Genomic DNA, 15,269 nt, shown 5'->3' with positions numbered 1-15,269 from the left:
AATGAACAAAGCACATCAGACATGCAATTTAAATATTTTCTTAAATTATGGTCAATACACGAAGCTAAATTTCAAACAGTTTCTCTTTACTCCAGTTTCCACGAGCCTTCCATAAATTATGTTTGTACAAAGATTAATTATTCAACACTAAATCAGTTTTCTATGAGTTGTCCATGAAGCAAACTACATCAGGTTGCATTAGTTCATATAACAGTGGTAGCCGGCCCATATCAGGCGTTTTGCTGGTTTCCCTGGTCCAGAGGCCTGTGCCAGTCACTAGGAGGCTCCTTCCTCAGTTTCCACACTGGGGTGAAGTTTTCCTGCTCGGCCAATCGGCTCCTTTCACTTTTCTGTAATGCGTCCTAAAAGATAAAAGTAAAAAAAAGGTAAATTTTTATTAAACTGAAAATGGTCTGCAGGGAATCATGGAGAGCAGAAAATGAGGTCATTATCAGATGATTTCCTGGAGCTGCACCTTAGCTTTTGTGAGTCTGTGACTTTCCCACTCTCTGCAGTTACGGTAGTCCACTTCCCACTGCTGGCAGGACCGGACGGTGCCGTACGTGTAGTAGTGGTGAAAGCGATTACTGAAACTTCCACAGTGCCTAAACTCACTCAAGTAATCGTCACAAGCTCGTGGTGGCTGCAGGGACACAGGTACAAATAAACACAAGTTAAGGTTGGGGATTTTTAAGGGAATTTATGGTTTATGGCAGTTTGCCCCTCTGGAGCATGCAGGAGTGTGTTAACAACGCGCTCAAGGACAAACATTAGCAGCGATCACTCTGGGAAAGGCTCTAAGGCTTTTTCCAGAAAATAAAAAAAATAAAAATAAGTCTAATCTAGAGAAATAATGATTGAGAAGCTTAAATGTCCAGAAATTGTCCAAAAACCAATAACTCAGTTACAGATGTGTCCTAAAGTTATTTATAGTGCAATTACAAAGAATAAAACGTTCTAGCCTTTATAAGGGATTCCCAGAAAGTCCATTCTGGCAAAACAGAATCTGGCAACATGTTTTGGGTGATTTAAAAGAATTAAAACTTCTGGAATGCCTGTCTTCTGCACAGAATCAGAAATACTTTAATTATCCCAGAGAGAAACAGATGAGACAAATAAAAATGGCTGGTGCGTTTTTAGGTCATAGCTAAATGAAGCTTCATCATCACACCACACCTAATATCAAGCATGGTAGGGAAAGGATGATGATGTGGGCTTGTTTCGTGTCCAGTCAACCATAAACTCATGTTTAGTAAACTATGCTAGAGTTAAAATCGAGGCCATGTGTTCAACTACTTTAGCTCAAAGTTTGATCTCCCAACAGGATAACGATTGCCAAAACAGCCGCAAATCTACAACAGTCCCAGAAAAATTAAATAAATCAAGATATTGGTGGAGCCCAGACCAAGTCCAAACTTCTCCGATCAGAATAAAATCTTACTGGAATGCTCTGAGCTGTGCACAAGCAAATGCTTTTAAAATATGTTGTAAAGAGGAGAATGCAGAAGACAGAGAAAACCACTATTTGATATTATTGCTCCAAAAATTGGTTCCACAAGCTATTGAAGCGCAGTGAATGTATTGAAAGTTATCGCGAATGCAGACAGAAGAGTAGTAGGTCCTAAAATTTACATTTTATACAAAACATTAAACCAAAAGAGCATCTTGCAAACTAAACTCAATCGATTTTCACTGTGTGTCACTTTTAGCTTCTAAAAGCTTTTAAACAGGAACAGCGCCCCCTGGTGTTCCTCACTGGAACTTAGTTTTCGATCAGATGAAATGTCTATTCTTCTCAAAAGTAAATTACAAATTAACGAAACACGGTGTACTTCTAAATAAACTGATATGCTGGTTTATTTAAAAATATCCCTCTAACACGTCTCCCATCTTGACGCTTTCTACCCGTCACCAAAAGTTAGCATCGAAAGCTAATCACCTTGCTAATTTCTTCGCTAAGATCAGGCCTCACATAAACCAGTCAGCACACCCATCAATAAAACAAATAAAATAAAGCAACGTTGTCACGATTAAAATTATTTTAACGCAGTTTTTGATCATTTACCCTCCACGCTTCGTCTACAGGCCGCTCCATATTAGCAGTTAACAGTAGGAGTGCTTCCGGTTACACGTTTTTCAAAACAAAAGCATCACCACCATGTAATCCATGTAAAGAGGCCACTGTATTATTTTATTCATACATAACTGACGCAGAAATATACAACAAAAATAACCGCAGACAGTTTTGAAACAGTCCTTTATTTGTCTATAAATAAACCCAAAAAGAATGTCAGCTAATTATCCATCTAACTCTGCAAAAGAAAAAAAAATACTTCAAACAAAATGGTTCTTGTACATATATAAAATAAAATGTTTAAGATAAAACTGGGATTTTGGAAACAGTATGTTTCAGGAGAATTGTTAAGCATGTAACAATTCTGGAAAATGGTGGTCACAGCAAAATTAGGTCATGTATTTCCAACAATAATCTTCAGGATATACTTTATGTTGGTGATATTGTCCGTTGAGACTGGCTGTGATCACTGACTCCCCTGTGAATAAAAAAAAATTACAGCTGACGGTGTACAATAAATGCAGCATGTTTTGAGCATTAATGTTACCGCCAGAGCTCATCTTCAAAATATGATCAAAAGTCAACTGCAAAGTTTAGACATAGAAACAGCCACAAAGGCAAAAATGTCTCTGAAAATCAGTGTCTGTTTTTTTTTTTTTACTTTGCTGTTGAAGGGGACAAAAAAGCCAAAATATTCATTTGAAATAATTCAAGGCTTTCTGCCCTTCTTGCGTAGTGACTGTCCTTGTCCAGAGAAGGCAATGAATCTGTTTAGGGCATCATCCTGGAAACAAAAAATATTTGGAAAGTCTTAATGAAACAAGAAAGCTTTAAGTGTTAATCTCTATTGTCAATGTATTACCGTAGATAAAAAGGTATGTAAACATTTAATAAAAGTTATTTACTCACATCTTCAAAATTTTTCCTTGGCTGAGGCCTGGAGTTTCTGATGAAGGTGATTCGGCCGACTTTGAAGTCATAATTTGGAATACCTCTGTGAAAAAAATTGTATATTAGCGTTTCTGTGACTGGGACCAACATCCAAATAATATTTTTTAACTTCATATTATTCTGTGCAGATCCATTTCATAAAATTAAATAATAGTAATGTAAGAAATTATGTTTAAAAAGCCAATGAGGCTGAAATAGTGTTGCGGTGCACTGTACTCCTATGGAGTTGTCAGATGCTGAAAGATTTGATTAATATTGTGTGGATGATTTCACCTTTTGAAGTCGCTCGGTGTTAGAGGAGCGGGACTGGGTTCAATCCCCTTTGTTTTACCATCCAGGCGATTTCCAGAACCAGTAAAAGCCTGGCAAAAAAATAAATAATAAATATCAGGAAAATTACACATTTTCTTTCTCAACGCCCTCATTAAAGCTATATAGTCGTTAATCCTGTACAGAAACACTTTGTTATATTGGGTAAAATTGCCCTTCCATCCCGAAAGCAGTAAATACATTATATATTCAGAAAAAGGAGTTTTAAATAAATACATAATAAATATTAAAAAAATAAAACAATAATAATAATAAATCTCTGTGGTAGCTGCAGGCCTGTAAAAACTCTGACCAATCCCTGCCCTTTGCACCGAAGAATTTTGGTCCTGTCCTCACCCCCCTCTGTCCCTCATGTTCCTGAGTAAACCACCTTATCTATTGGTTGTCCAATCATTCTGACGCGCCCAAAACGTAACACCAGTGTGCGTGAACGTTCCTTGTTAGTTTCCACTTGCTGGCTGCACACTTCTAGTGTTTATGTATCCGGTTAGCTTAGCGGTTAGCCGTTCATTGTAGCTCTGCTGCTCTCACCGTATACTTTGAACATGGCTGACAGACACAAAAAGCAAGAGGCGTACAAGTTTATGAGAAGAAGAGGAAGGCCTCAGAAGACAGAAGACCAGATTGTATTCATATTTTTCCCCAAGAGGAGCAGAAGAGCAGGTAAGATGGTCTTGCGCATGCGCAATTATTCAAAAAAAGGGACTTGGGGAAACTTCTGGAAAAAGCGCTGACTCAACTGTTTGTCTCAGTCTAACAGTAGTAAGAACTCACTCTGAATCCCATTTCCATCTCAGCATAACTGCTGTGGTCTCCATCCTCCTCCTGTCAAGAAACAAGCTTCATCACAATGTTCATTGTTCACATAGATCAGGGAGATGCTTTCAGAGTTTGGGTCTTACTGTTGGTTCATCCTGGTTCTGAGCTCGTCGCTCAGGCTCTTTGTAACCCAAAGGAGCATCAAAATCCACCTGGGGGGGGGGGGGGAAGAGATAACAGATGAGCATAACAATAATACCCAACTACTGACAGAGAGAATGATAAGGGTCTTACATTCATATCACATTCAATGATGGATACAGCTTTGTCTGGTTTGGTTTCCATAACACGCAGCTCATAGATCTGAAACAGACACAGTTTACAAAAAAATGATAGCCAGCTCAACAACAGAGAATCATATATGTTACGTTTTAAATGAACATTTTTACCTTTTCATTGTAGTTTATGGCTATGACGTCACCAGTTGTCAAGCATGCAAAGTTTCTCAGGGCATTCTCCAGGCTGAAATAAAAGGACAAATTTTATAAAGTAATCAGCTGAAACACAGTGTGAAAAAAAAAAAAAAAAAAAAGAACAGACTGGACAGATTTCATACACTGCCTTGGGGTTTGTGATATCCAGGAAGTCAGGACTCTGTGGCTGAAACTTTGAATATGTGGCCACCATGAGGTTGACGCTTTCCACTTGAACTAGACCGCCTTCTTCCAGGAGAAGATTCTGCATCATCTGCAAAAGAAAAAAAGCAAAATACATATTGATATGCCTGTATAGCCTTGTTTGCAGAGTAGTTGGTGGTAGTTTTACAATATTTGATTGTTTTTTAGTAGTTAAGAGTTCAAACAATAAAAATAACAAAGCATTGCTCTGGATTGACACCCAAATTTCTATGTTTTACTCTCTACAGGTGGTTTTGAAGGATGCAAAACAAATAACTTTCTTGTATTTGCATATAAACTAATACCCTTTTCATATAATGTGAGATACAATATGCTATAACTCTACCACTTGTAAGTGTACCTAGCACCACTAGCCAACTCATTTTGTCCTCACCCAGTGTGGCAGGTAGCAGATTCCTTCATCGGCCACAAACTCCAGAACACCACAGTGAGTCATTCTGTCTGAGTTCTTGTTTGTCAGCTTGAACAGCATTGGATAGGTGATGTTAAGTCTGCCTGTTCAGATGAAAAAACAAACACAATGAATATCACTGAGGGTCATTAAACGCAGTGGAGGACAACAGAAGAGCTGGATTTGACTTGCACTTACTGAGCTGGTCAAGCGCTGAAGGTGGCATAATTACTAAAACAAAGAAAGAAATTGTTAATTTTTGCACAAAAGAAATATTCTCTTTAAATAATCAAATACAAAATAATACTAAAGTATAAAAAAAGTTAAGAATGACCCCAAACTACAAGACATTCAGATTGAGATTGTAGTATTTTTTAATAGTTTGCCAATACAATACATGCAATGTGTTATAGGGAAACTAATTTTATTATTTAGCTCTAATCAATAAACACTAAATAAAAAAAGACACCTAGAAATTAAATGTATAATGCATACCCAACTTTAAAATTGTAGATGATCGTATATGTGCATTTTTTTCTAGAGTTGGTTGATTTTTCTTAAAATTTCAACAAATAGTAACTTATTTATTTTTTCAAAATATCTGCAATCCTTGCATAGGTGTTTGGTTGTCGGCTTTAGTTTGTCTAATCATTGTCGTGTGAAATCCAGCCAGGAACTTTTTTTTTTACTTTCTGAAAAGTAAAAGTAAAATGATATCAAGTAAAAGGTCATATAATATGTAGCTATATATTTTTGAAATAACAGTTTTAAGTACCTCTTATAACATTTCCTATTTCTAAAGTTATCTCCTCCAGGGTGGTGGTTTGTGTATAATTTGTAACATTTATGTTCAATAGTAACATATATATGAAACAAATCTTAGTGACAAAGTTTACTATCACATATGACAGGAACACATTTTCCATCTCAAGTCTTAAAAACTGTAAAACTTATTTCTAAATAGAGTTACCCATTAAAGTAAACCTAAAACAGATATATAATCTACCACGTCGCTGCTGAATTAAGTAATAAACCCTTCAGTGTTATTAACGGAGAGAAAGCTACGACAGTTGTGTCATTCGACAATTATACATCTGAGCAGCCGTGGAGTGCTTCAGGGCTCCATTATAGGGCCTTTTTAATCCATTATCTACACGCCTACTAGCTCAGATTATAAAATAATAAACTTAAATGCATTGCCTTGTGTATGATTGGTGCAATGAAAAAATATGAGACTGAGCCGCTGGCCCATTTATCTGATCCAATCGATTTGTGCCAAAAGTGTCGTCGAAAGCCTTGATGACAAACTCTTTAAAACCAAACCTTCTGCAGTCATTAGTGACAATAAGCTGCATCTAACCCACAGTATTAGGGTTGCTGACACTCACTTTTGCCTCCTTTCTCCACGTCGGAGCGGTCGTTGGGTCCAGCCAGCATGGACACCGAGTAGCAGCGGTACTGCGTGGAGAAGCGGTTCGGGAATCCCCGGCCCATGGGGTGGTCGAAGACATGGTGGAAGGAAAACTGTGGAGTCAAGCGCAGTCCGTTAACAACTCCCGAAACAAAACTATTTCGGCCATTACACCGGCAGCCCGGTGATGACGGAGCATCTTTCTGTCCTGCGCCAGTGTTGTTGTTAGCAGCTAGCTAGCCCAACTGCCAAAACTACCGACATTTTTCTCACAAATTCAGCGTCAGCGGTGAGCAGCTGTAGCTCGTTTCTTACCATAGCGACTGCGTTTGGTTCTGGTCGTAAAAAGCTTAAAGATTAAAGCGACTGTTTCAGATTGTTTTGTGTTGGTTCAGCGTCCTGTTTTCTTCCTTCTTTTGCCGGAAGTGTTCGGGCTGACAAGAGGAAGTGACGTCGTGGTTACAAACAGCCAATCGGAGCAGCTATGCGATGTGACGTACATACTTCTATGCTGTATGTCAACTGACAAAAAACAACAACAAAACAGCTGAGATAGGAGACTTGTTCTCTTCAAAAGCTACAATATTTTGGAGTAAACGTTTGTTCCCGATAAAAATAAAGAAGTCGTAATAAATCTTGAATCAATCCACTTATATCGAACAATTTAGCAGGTCTTAAATTATTTTTTCAGTTTACCTTCTATACTGATTTTCAGGAGGGTACATTTTAATAATTTTATAAAGACTTAAAAACTTAGTATTGTTAAAGCAAAGTAACATGAAAGTGCATAAATATATGGGCCTATGGAAATAAATTAGGAATAAAATGTGATTCAACTCTTAAAACATTGACTACATAATGTTTAAGAATTAAAATGACAATTTTAAAAAAAGAAACCAGTTAAATCAAATTATAAATATTTGAAGATTAATGTGTAAGAAAAAAAAGCTAGAAGTATATACACATCTATAAATATTGTTTTGACAATATGACAAAGAATATTTTATGTGAACATCAAAGAATATAAAAACAGAAATAAATCCCTCTGTGGCCTTTTCTCGTCACATCAAATGTTTTATAAAGTCTTATGAAGACCAATATTGTGGTACACGTTTTTAAACAGCAGCACACTGATAAAGTCAGTACAGAAGTTGAGTTATCATATTCCTACCTACAAAAATCACAGATTTAATGTATACAATATAAAACTGAAAAAGTAGGTGCTGTGGTTACAATAAAAAAACCCCAAAAAAAAAAAAAAAAAAAACAACATTAAAAAACTGCAGAATTTGATGAGAACATGGTGGGCCAGGCAGTTCAGCTCGGTTGCTCTGATCAGAAGCCGACGCCATTATTTCTCCCGTTCTGACTTCAGCCTTTAAACAGGAGGCCAGAGTTTGGAGACTTCCTGGTGCATGGCCTCAGGTAACCACTGGCAGTAGGCAGACAGCAGAACTGTAGGGCGGAGAAAAGAAATTATAACACAGACTTATGCAAATTAAATCAGAGAAAGATAAAAAGCCACATTAGTTCCTCACATTTCTCTTCAGTCTTCCAGATAGAGTGGAGAGCATCTCTGCAGTCAACCCTCCTTGAAACCAATGGTCCTAGTAAAGCCTCTGTCCTGGGCTGAAGTCTGAAAAATTATGCACCAGTAAGAGAGAATGATACAGATACAGGACTCCTAAACATTTTCTATGTCAAAGCTTTAAACCTTCAGTCTCAAATATGTGCTCAATAAATTTTTAAAGGATAAATCCAAGTTTAAATCAGGGCATTTGCTACAGATAGGGATGGATGGACACAGCAATGCAAAGATGATGGACAACGGATGGAGGCGATATTTAAATAATGGGATGAAGAATAAAGTCTAAATTGCCAATATTTTTCCATATTCTTTTCTCATACTCATTCAGACCTAGTTATTTCCTCTAACATTTTTCTTTATTCCAGACTGAATAAAAAAACCCACAAATACCCATTTTAGGCCACCCTGGCTGGCAAATAATAAATAATAATAATACATTTTATTTGTAAATGCACTTTATATTCAACACAAACCTCAAAGTGCTACAGGTAATGTCATCAAAGCAAGATAAAACATCAAAAAAATATATAGTGCAGTGACATTATTGTGTAAGGTTAAAAAACCCCTCAGAAGTCATGCTAAAAAAGAAAAGTTTTTAGTCCTTTTTTTAAAAAGTCTCAATAGTCTGTGGTTCTCTCTGATGGTCATGGAGGGCGTTCCGAGTCCGAGGAGCGGCCGAGAAGAAGGCACGATTGCTCATGGTACTCTGTAAAAGCCAGTTCAACTAAAGAATCTACAGATTTCAACATCCAGAGTCATTACATCAATTACAATAATTTATACCCAGTCTTTCTTCCATTACTATGCCTACTCTGGAAATAAAAAATGATCCTGTGGGAGAGCATAAACTTACTTTGCCCAAGTTTTCATCATGATGGAGGGGTTTGACAGAAGGTGGCGTGAGTTTTTCTGTAGTTTGGGACAAACCTGTTACACAGAGAAAGCAAATTTTACACAACATGTATGATTCTGAAATTTTAGTCAAAGTGCATCATTAACATTAACAAGTGTTCTTCATTTTCATCAGGTATTTAGAATATTATTTTGTTCTAATATTGCTATTGTAAACTGAAGACACTGGAGAGACACCAGGATGCCAGAATAAAGATAAAAGATTGTTGCTCAGGTCAAAACCTTGCATCTCCGTTCCCAATAATTGTTGTTTTCTTTTGTGAAAACCAACTCTATTGATCAACAATATCCATTAAAATGATCAACGCTGACATTTATCAATGTTAATTGTTTGATATGGACAGATACATAGAAATGTAGATCATTATTACTAAAAACAATCTGATGCCTGTATTGCAGTTTTTAAAGCCAACGGCTAATTCAAAAGAGAAATGTTTTTGTTTTTTTTACTTTGTTGCCTGAAAAGTTAAATTTCTGGAAAAATAAGGTTTGTGTCCAACAACAATATATCATTCATTATACATTGAAAGGATTTAGTTCACAACCGATGAAAGGGAACAGGATCAAGATGCTGCAGTACCTGTCCCTCCAGAAAAAACCTGGCAAACAGCCTAAAGCGCTCCAAGCCTTCAGGATATTCCTTCTCTACTGCAGGCAGCTGCCAAGCCACCCGGACTGCGAAGGAGATGCAGAGAAATTACATAAAGGCTGAAGAACTTGTCGGCTTTACCGCTTCGTTGCAAATTTACTTACAGAATGTGCTCGATCTGTGGCATCTGATGGTGCCGGTGGAGGAACAGAACCACGGCATCGGCGAGTCCAGAGCAGGGCCGAAATGACAGTACTGAGGCAGGAGCTGTGGGATCCACTCTGCTTCTACTGCTGAAACACCTGACAGGAAGAGAAAAACGAGAAGACTTCTCAGATAATTCAGCAATACAAAGGGAGGATATTCCGTCTGAACAGGATTACTACACTTTTATCACCTTCCAGACTCAAACCAGCTGGGCTCTCGGTTTGTCTCTATTATATTTAGAAATACAAAAAAGTTGAAAACACTTTGTTGGAAAACAGAGAGAAGAGAAGGAGGGAAGGCTGGGAGGGAAATGAAAGGAACAAAGAAAGAAGCAGGCAAGGGAAAAAAAAGTAATGAAAGAAAGAAAAGAAAATAACGCTTTCAGATTCTTGTCCTGCCATAAACACGCAACCATGAACCTCCCACTATGGATCATTATATCCTTTAATATCACTCAAGCCCCTGAGTTCATGGGCTGTGCGCTTTCAGTACAAACAGCTGGAATATCAGCAACAAAGGCGCAGCTTACAGCCCACATCCACCTGCGTAAGACGTGAACGATTTCCCCACCTGGATGAGCTCTGTCACAACCCTAATGCAGGCTGTAAAAATGCAATCACTGCTTTAAATACAAAAAAACCTGTTGTCCATGTCCACCATCCTCATCATGTCACCTTCTTGAGTAACGTATTTCTGAGATTACATGAAAAGCGAATGACCATACAAGTTTTCTCCTCTGTCCTGGTTTAAATATCCCTACGTTGCACTTATCCTGCAATCCCATTTCACTACTTCCACTGCATTGTGGTTACAGGTCTGTTGATACCTCCCAAGGGGCATAGGGGTGCAATATTGGTGAGCAGATAAAAAAAAAAAAAAATAGAAACTGAGTTTAAAAACAAAATTATATTCCAAATAAAACCGCAAGCGGTGATGAGCGGCCCTCGCAGCAAAGCGCCGCTCCGGCCTTGGCCACCGCTGGGATTTGCGCACCGCCGGCCGCCCGCCACCGCAGATGCTGTCACGCATTTTGCCTCGCCCGTCCACTGGGCGATTTACACGAACGTGTTCGGCAGCGCTCCCCCACGACTCACAAAAAATCTGGTGCAGATTCACCACAACGGACCGGTATAGCGCCCGCTTCACAGCAGACGCCGCACCAATCCGCCTGTCAATCTCCCGCTCCATCTTCCCCTCATTCGTGAACAAGACCCCAAGATACTTGAACTTCTCCACTAGAAGCTGGCCCTTGGGACTTTCCTTTTTTAAAAAGCTTACAGTTAGAGTGGCTCATGTTACCCTGAGCTACCTCTATAGTTATGCTGCTATAGGTTTAGGCTACTGCAGGACATCAGGGTCTATTGTTCTTCAATTTTGAATGACTGTTGTAACCCGGGAAGACAGGTCACCCGCTACTACCATCTAATGTAGAACTTCTGTGCTTTTTTGTCTGTCTTGTTGTGTCTCTGCTCTGTCTTCTGTAACCCCCAGTCTGTCGAGGCAGATGACCGTTCATACTGAGCCCGGTTCTGCTGGAGGTTTTTCCTTCCCGTTAATGGGGAGTTTTTTTTCCTGCTGTCGCTTCATGCTTGCTCAGTAGGTAGGATTGCTGCAAAGCCATGGACAATGCAGACGACTCTCCCTGTGGCTCTACGCTTCTTCAAGAGAGAATGCCACTTGTCAAGACTTTGATGCAATGAACTGGTTCCCTTATATAGGAATTTTTTGACCAATGTGTATAATCTGACCCAATCTGTATAATCTGATTGATTTTGACGTTGTAAAGTGCCTTGAGATGACATATTTCATGAATTGTCGCTATATAAATAACATTGAATTGCATCATCTCTTCAGACCAAATAAACTATCACATTTTTTGAGACAGTTATCTCATTTTAAAGATATAATCATCTAACAGTATTACTCTTAGCAAGTTAAAGCTCCATAATAATTTTAGACCAGGTTTTAGTTCCACTCTTTTATTATGCACATCTAGGCTACCTATAAATATAAAGTATGGCATGCCAAAAAACATTTTCAACAAAAGGCAATTTTAGTAATGGCCTTGTGATTTTATATCTAAGCATTAAAAATGATAATATTTCACCAATTTTCACAGCAAGATGGAAATAACGACTATCCAACATTTTAAGATTTTGTAAAAACTTTTTTCCTTTTTTACCTACCTTTTGAAATTAATACTTGTTTCTACTTCTCCAAAATTATACTTCAAGAAAACTATTGTGCTGTCCTGGGGCCATATGCAGCTAGACAGCTAGGACAAAAGTTCCCCACAAAAGCTTCCTTTTCTTGCATTCTCTGAATAACCTTTGTTCCCAAATCTGGCTTTAAACATTCTTTTTGTAAAAAGACGAATATTTTTCCAAGGCAGAAGCGTGTAGAACAAATTCAACTTCAACATTAGCAGTTTCCCTAGCTTCATCGCTGAAAAGCAGCTTTTAACCGGAGCAAAATATGTCAAAGATCTTTTTTTAAGGTGAGAGCACTCACTATCTCACGTAATTCACATAGAGATCTAACAAAGTTGTGATGTCTCACTCTGATTAAATATGAACCCAAAACTTTTCTAACTGTTTTTGCCTTGGATTTCCTCTGACTAAGAATTATTATCTTATTTATGTAATGTATTCACGACATGAATTCCTTGCTGTCTTAACAAAAGGCAGAACAACTATAATGTTACTTTCTATAATTATTACAGGCTCTGCTGAGATGTCAAATTCTGGAGAATGCTTAGACACCCTGACACACAAATATGGATTAACTTCATTTCATGTGCACTCGTGAACTTGTTTTAGTTGATTTAGTTTTCTTGATGTACTGTAGAGCGTGATGAGGTCTGTTGTGGTATTGTGTGCACTGGATTGAGGGGACAGTTGGTGTTGTTTGTCAAACCCAATCTTCTTAAGCTGCAAATTCAGTAAAGTTACCAGATATATATATATATATATATATATATATAAAAAACGGTTGCAGTTACAGCTCAAACGTCGTAACAACACTTCTAAATCTGAGTCTGACGCACAATTTCAAATACAAACACGAAGCAGTTTGATTTTTGTCCGATGACGAGCGAGCGAGCGAGAGAGAGAGAACTGGTAAAGCAGCACATAGTAACAATAAAGATGAGCGCCATAAAGATGTTATTAATCAGGGAAATCTTTCTGATTGTTTCACAGCGGTTACCTGCAGCGGGTAAACACGCCCACGACAACACACTTAGGCTCCCCGCAGCCCGTTTCTATCGGAATATGCGCCAAAACTGCCTCTTTAAAATGAACTGCACGGTTCAGTCTGCGCCTGTCTGAATTGCAATGTGAAGTTTTACACATCTATGCGTGAGCATAATCAAAAATTCCCCCCAGGAGCAGCGTTTTTTTTTTTCCCCAGGACCCGCGGTAACGACAGCGGTGTTCTTACGATGGAGTATTAGGGCCACACATGAAGAGAAAAAATAATTTTGCCATGACGAGATTAAACTGGTGCAGATCAGTTGATGCAGCGATGCATTTGGCCACCGGAGGCAGTGGCGACCCACCAGCTTAAAATCTATGTACTGACATCTTAAAAATGGTCTTATAGCTTAAAAGATCATCCTGTTTTGGTTGGTTTTGTAGCCGAATAGAAGATATGTTCTCAAAGCATTAAATAAGCCTTTTGACTTTTAAAAATGTTGTCCTTTTAAGGTAATTTTAAGTTACTTTTTATTAAATTTATCAATATCCTATGGAAGTCTGGACATATGGCAGCGGCGTTTTAGGTGACTTTGCCACGCCACTACGCCGTCCTGCTCCATCGAATCCAGTTGATTTTGTAGCCGAATAGAAGAGATGTTCTCAAAGCATCAAATAAGCCTTTTGACTTTTAAAAATGTTGTCCTTTTAAGGTAATTTTAAGTTACTTTTTAATAAATTTGTCAATACCCTATGGAAGTCTGGACATATGGCAGCGGCGTTTCAGGTGACTTCGCCACGCCACCATGCCGCACTGCTACATGGAATCCAGTTGGGCCTGGAATCCACAACACAGCAACATGTCTGTGGACACAGTTTCATGTTGATTAGCTCAGAGGGGTAACATAGCGACTGCTAACAATAAAACATGACACTTCCTGTTGTCAGGGGGCGTGGCCTAAGTGATGTCATCATTTGACCATTGGATATTGTAGAAGACGCGATGATGATCAATCACAGAAAGTTTGGTGCCTCTGTGTGTTTCTGTGTAGGAGATATAGCAGTTTTTCCTGTTGTCAGGGGGCGTGGCCTAAGTGATGTCATCATTTGACCATTGGATATTGTAGAAGACCCGATGATGATCAATCACAGAAAGTTTGGTGCCTCTGTGTGTTTCTGTGTAGGAGATATAGCAGTTTTTCCTGTTGTCAGGGGGCGTGGCCTAAGTGATGTCATCATTTGACCATTGGATATTGTAGAAGACCCGATGATGATCAATCACAGAAAGTTTGGTGCCTCTGTGTGTTTCTGTGTAGGAGATATAACAGTTTTTCCTGTTGTCAGGGGGCGTGGCCTAAGTGATGTCATCATTTGACTATTGGATATTGTAGAAGACCCGATGATGATCAATCACAGAAAGTTTGGTGCCTCTGTGTGTTTCTGTGTAGGAGATAAAACAGTTTTTCCTGTTGTCAGGGGGCGTGGCCTAAGTGATGTCATCATTTGACCATTGGATACTGTAGAAGACCCGATGATGATCAATCACAGAAAGTTTGGTGCCTCTGTGTGTTTCTGTGTAGGAGATATAGCAGTTTTTCCTGTTGTCAGGGGGCGTGGCCTAAGTGATGTCATCATTTGACTATTGGATATTGTAGAAGACCCGATGATGATCAATCACAGAAAGTTTGGTGCCTCTGTGTGTTTCTGTGTAGGAGATATAACAGTTTTTCCTGTTGTCAGGGGGCGTGGCCTAAGTGATGTCATCATTTGACCATTGGATATTGTAAAAGACCCGATGATGATCAATTACAGAAAGTTTGGTGCCTCTGTGTGTTTCTGTGTAGGAGATATAACAGTTTTCTGTTTTGTGGCGAGTAGGTGAACTTTGACCCCTGCTAACGCCCCTTCAACATGCTCAAAAACTCACCGTTTTGATAACTTTTAATTGGCCATGCCTTATGATCAGACTGACCGAGTTTCAAGCCGCTCGCTCGAAATCCCTAGGACGAGTTCGATCAAATACCAATGCTGTAAACGTCAAAAATGAGGTAAAATTACGACCTTCAATCTAAAATGGCCGACTTCCTGTGATATTTGCACTATGACGTTTATTGTAAATTCTGAGCGTCTTGCTTAGATCTACAACTGTACAAAATTTCATTAAT

The 15,269-nt window shown here is 38.6% G+C and overlaps 3 protein-coding genes across 3 annotated transcripts in view; all 3 read right to left on the bottom strand.

Moving 5' to 3' along the window:
- Window positions 1-22: 22 nt before the first annotated feature.
- On the bottom strand, window positions 23-2,167 carry c12h22orf39 (chromosome 12 C22orf39 homolog). Its single transcript, XM_036143965.1, has 3 exons — window positions 2,066-2,167; window positions 476-643; window positions 23-362 (listed from the first exon to the last, which is right to left on the bottom strand). The coding sequence occupies exons 1-3, from the start codon at window positions 2,093-2,095 to the stop codon at window positions 231-233; spliced, it is 330 nt and encodes a 109-aa protein (XP_035999858.1). The 5' UTR covers window positions 2,096-2,167; the 3' UTR covers window positions 23-230.
- A 73-nt stretch (window positions 2,168-2,240) lies between these two features.
- ufd1l (ubiquitin recognition factor in ER associated degradation 1) lies at window positions 2,241-7,073 on the bottom strand. Its single transcript, XM_012856671.3, has 12 exons — window positions 6,930-7,073; window positions 6,592-6,727; window positions 5,402-5,434; window positions 5,186-5,307; window positions 4,731-4,861; window positions 4,564-4,636; window positions 4,409-4,477; window positions 4,258-4,326; window positions 4,130-4,180; window positions 3,299-3,387; window positions 2,984-3,068; window positions 2,241-2,858 (listed from the first exon to the last, which is right to left on the bottom strand). Exons 1-12 carry the CDS (start codon window positions 6,930-6,932, stop codon window positions 2,784-2,786), a joined length of 936 nt encoding a protein of 311 aa, XP_012712125.2. The 5' UTR covers window positions 6,933-7,073; the 3' UTR covers window positions 2,241-2,783.
- A 593-nt stretch (window positions 7,074-7,666) lies between these two features.
- dhx37 (DEAH (Asp-Glu-Ala-His) box polypeptide 37) overlaps window positions 7,667-15,269 on the bottom strand; it is a 50,750-nt gene continuing 43,147 nt past the window's right edge. Inside the window, 5 exon segments of the mRNA XM_036143961.1 lie at window positions 7,667-8,069; window positions 8,153-8,250; window positions 9,056-9,129; window positions 9,695-9,789; window positions 9,868-10,005. Of these exon segments, the coding sequence (XP_035999854.1) occupies window positions 7,993-8,069; window positions 8,153-8,250; window positions 9,056-9,129; window positions 9,695-9,789; window positions 9,868-10,005 (482 nt within the window). The 3' untranslated portion in view covers window positions 7,667-7,992.

The sequence above is a fragment of the Fundulus heteroclitus genome, chromosome 12 (genome assembly GCF_011125445.2).
Source record: "Fundulus heteroclitus isolate FHET01 chromosome 12, MU-UCD_Fhet_4.1, whole genome shotgun sequence".
Lineage (NCBI taxonomy): Eukaryota > Metazoa > Chordata > Actinopteri > Cyprinodontiformes > Fundulidae > Fundulus > Fundulus heteroclitus.
Note: the sequence above shows the minus strand (reverse complement) of the source record. Positions and strands in the feature narration are given on the sequence as shown.